This window comes from Poecilia reticulata, unplaced genomic scaffold (assembly GCF_000633615.1).
Source record: "Poecilia reticulata strain Guanapo unplaced genomic scaffold, Guppy_female_1.0+MT scaffold_276, whole genome shotgun sequence".
Taxonomy (NCBI): Eukaryota; Metazoa; Chordata; class Actinopteri; order Cyprinodontiformes; family Poeciliidae; genus Poecilia; species Poecilia reticulata.
Genome location: NW_007615055.1, coordinates 172904 through 176663, shown reverse-complemented (window position 1 = coordinate 176663; position 3760 = coordinate 172904). Strand labels below are relative to the sequence as shown.

At 36.8% G+C, this 3760-nt stretch overlaps 1 protein-coding gene across 1 annotated transcript in view; it reads left to right on the top strand.

Moving 5' to 3' along the window:
- Positions 1 to 3760, top strand: part of LOC103460695 (uncharacterized) — an 18871-nt gene that overhangs the window by 7388 nt on the left and 7723 nt on the right. Inside the window, exon 22 of the mRNA XM_017303441.1 lies at positions 2278 to 2468. Coding sequence (XP_017158930.1) covers positions 2278 to 2468 — 191 coding nt within the window. The remainder of the gene's footprint in view (positions 1 to 2277; positions 2469 to 3760) is intronic.

Here is a 3760-nt window from a genome sequence, read left to right as displayed (position 1 = left end):
AAAGTCATTATCAAATTTTAAAACCGAACTCAAAACACACCTTTTTAGATCTGCCTTTTCCACATGACACAATTGGTTTGCCTGATTTTACATAGTTTTTATATAGATACATAGTTTTGTTTTATTTATTTTTATCTACTTTTACTTGTTACATTTTATTTGTTTCTGTCACAGTTTTTTTTACTATTGTACGGTGTCCTTGAGTGCCAGAAAGGCGCCTTTGAAATAAAATGTATTATTATTATTATTACAAAGATCTGAAATTATATTCAGTGTAATAATAAAGAGGCAGGCCCACAAATGTGCTTATAAAAAATGTCTATAATCCAGCTTTTAGTTTATGTGTTCATCTTCAGACAATGTAATAGATGAACTCTCACCTTGCCCAGACCCAGGGTTTTATAATTAAGTAGTTGAAATTGGGTCAGTTTTCCTGCATTTGTTGTGTTTGGCCACAGCATTGGAACTGGCTTTGGAGTAGATGTGCAGATTAATCCTCTGATCGTTTGAATTTTCTCTGAGAAGAAACTGGAAAACTTGTTGCAGGCGGCATTAGATTGAAGTTTAGGTGGCAACGTCATAGGAGGGTTTGTGAGCCTGTCAACAGTAGCACATAAAGCTCGAGCATTGTTAATGGTTTTGTTTATGACATCTGCAAAGAAAGCCTCTCTTGCATGTTTTAGTGTTGTGCACTTTCTTTATAGATGTCATAATAAACGTGCAGTTGGCCWTTACGCCATTTCCSTTCGGCCCTACGGCAGAGTTGTCATGCAGATTGAACTGTTTGTGCATTTCTCCATGGAGATTTTTTCCTACCAGTCACAACCTTCACTTTAATCGGGGCAATGTAATCAATGATATCTGGAAGTTTGCACTGAAAATCATCCACCAACTTATCTACATCATTATAGCTTAAGGGCGAGGAAGAGGAGTAGATTTGATTAAATGTTTCTGCTGTGTTTTCTGTGAGACGTTTTGTGATAGTAACTTTTTGTCTAAGTGGGTTAACGGATAAATAACTGTCAAACTCTAACTGATGTCACCCCGACAGGGTGACATCAGTTAGAGATATTAGAAATATTCACACCCTTACTGATAACCAGGTCCAGTGTGTGTCCCTGAGTGTGTGTTGCTTGTTTGACATGCTGTGTTAAACGACATGTTGTGGTTTAACAACATGTGTTAAACCACATGTTTAACACAACATTCATTTTGTCTTCAGGTTGTCAAAATGAATGTTGAAATCATCGACAATTATTAAACAATCATAATCAATGCATATGAGAGATAGAAGCTCATTCAAGTCCGTAAAGAAATTTTCCACATATGTTGGAGTTTTATATAAAGTCAGTGTCAAAGTTCTGTTGTGGCATTTTACCTGAATTCCAAGATACTCAAAAGACGTGAAATTACCCAATGAGATTTTACTACAGTTCATGGTATTCTTAAATATTGAAGCCACGCCTCCTCCTTTCTTGTGTTTTCTATTCTCACTTAAAAACATGTACGTAGGAGGCGCTGATTCAATTAGTACGATTGGTTCATTATTGTCATTCAACCATGTTTCTGTTAGAAATAAAACATCAATATTATGCTCGGTGATTAAATCATTAATTAATAGAGCTTTAGGACAGAGAGATCTGGTATTTAAAAGACCCGGTTTAAGTGACTTGGAGGCTGAAAGTTCTCCAGTCGGAGGTTTAGCCATTTCTTTATCATGAGCAGCCTGGAATTGGACCACTGAGAAATAATAAAAGTAATAATAAATAAATAACTTTTAGTTACTTTATGTAACTTTGAGTGACATAAAAGTTAAATAAATCATATGATAAATATGAACATGTTATAGTGGCACAGATTTAAGTCGAGACTCTGGAATCAGTAAATAATCACTCAGTCCACAAGTACGACAGGAATGTTCCAAAAAGTAATTAGGTCAATCACAGCTTTGAAAATATATACATTTGTAGCACTTAGAGCTATCTTGTTTATGAATGAGTGTTTAGAAATAGATCCGTCTTAGTGGCTAATAACAGCAGGTTGTCACAGCTGTGATCTAATGCAAAATCTGAGTTTTCTGCTCACACCTGTTGGACTTGACAACTGTGTCCAGATGTAGTTTGTGCAATCTGTTTTGTAAATCCAGGGATGTTTAAAGTGATAGCACAGACAGAACACTGAGACAAACTTAGCACATAGTAGGATAGCACATAGTATGATAACTTAAATAATGTGAATGAACATTTTCACTGGGGAGCTGTATTTTCACTGTTTCAGGGGATCAATGGTGTCAGCCTGAGCAGAGACAATGTGGAGGTCCTGGGGAACATGGTCTGCACTCTGGATAGAGCCTACATTGAGAACTCAGATCCTCTCATCCTGGAAAAACTCAAAGCCTGCAAAGACCTCTCTGCCAGCCAAGTGGTTGCTATGGAAACACTACTGCTGTCTGGGAAAACACAATACAGGTATTAAAAGCAAAACCATTCATTCCATTAAACAAAAATCTCTGCCAGTTCTTCACATTTTTTTGGGATTTTCTGACCTTCTATTTGTCAGACAAGACTGATTAAAATTAGTCCTCCTGCCCCCTAAACAAGTGTTGTACAAAATCATTGAGATTAAGATTTACACAAAAATGTATTCATTACCTATTTAAAATATTTACATCTACATGACAACGTATATATTGTCTTTGATTTTTAGATATGTAACAAACTGGAACCAGAAAACACTGGAGGATCTCAAGATACTTCCCCTCTACTTTACAAGAACCTTCTGGGACCAGTTTACAATTGTGGGTTTTTATCACCTTGGTTCCTTTCATGAAAATTAGTCTAATATTTTTTGAAAATTACTTCTAGATTGTTTTATTCTGTAACTTTTTTTTTTTTTAGTCAACAAAGAGGAAATTCCTTAAGGGTTTTCTTCCAGAGTTAAGGAAACAAAATCCACACAAGAACAAGTTGAAGTACCTCTTCAAACAGATCAACCCAGTTTTAGGAGGTAAACAAGGAGAAGGTAAATACTACTACTACTACTACTACTAAGAATAATGAGAGTAATGGTGAATTCCTTTGCAAAGCCTATAGCTATGTAAACAAGACTAAAGAAATTAAGTCTGAAGAGTCAATTATTGACAAAAGGATAAATTAGATATGAAGAAATCACTAACAAATGTATTTTCTGCAAGAAATTAATTTCTAACTACACAGCAGCCTCACCAGCTCTCTTGTTGTTACAAGGATGCACTGAGGGCAACATCACCCRGGTGACTGTTAGCGACCCGTCTTTCCCCTTTGGCTACGACGTGACACAGTTCAACCTCTGCCTGGACGTTTCCGTTCTAAAGGATAATCTCTACACTATATGCCAGAAAGTGGATGACGATGACTTCCAGAAAATCATTCTGAAGAAGCTCAACCAGGTAACTTGGGAACATGTTGCGGTTTGGTCAAACAGTGCAATGCGCTTTATGACCTGGAAGAAGCTTTGCGACTAACAGACCCAGTGGCCATCCTGAGATGGAAGGCATTTCATCAGGCTGCGACACATTAATGAGCGTCATATTATTTTCATGCATTTGAGTTCATATTCAACACTTTGCTCTTACAATTTCATAATCTACTTCCAGGCATTCCCATCTGGAGTTCCTAATCAGGAAGTACAGATGCTTGCTTCAGTCTCTCGCTCAGCAACACTTGATGACATCTCTAAGTGGAACATCACTGAACTGGATACCTTGGCAGCTCTGATGAAT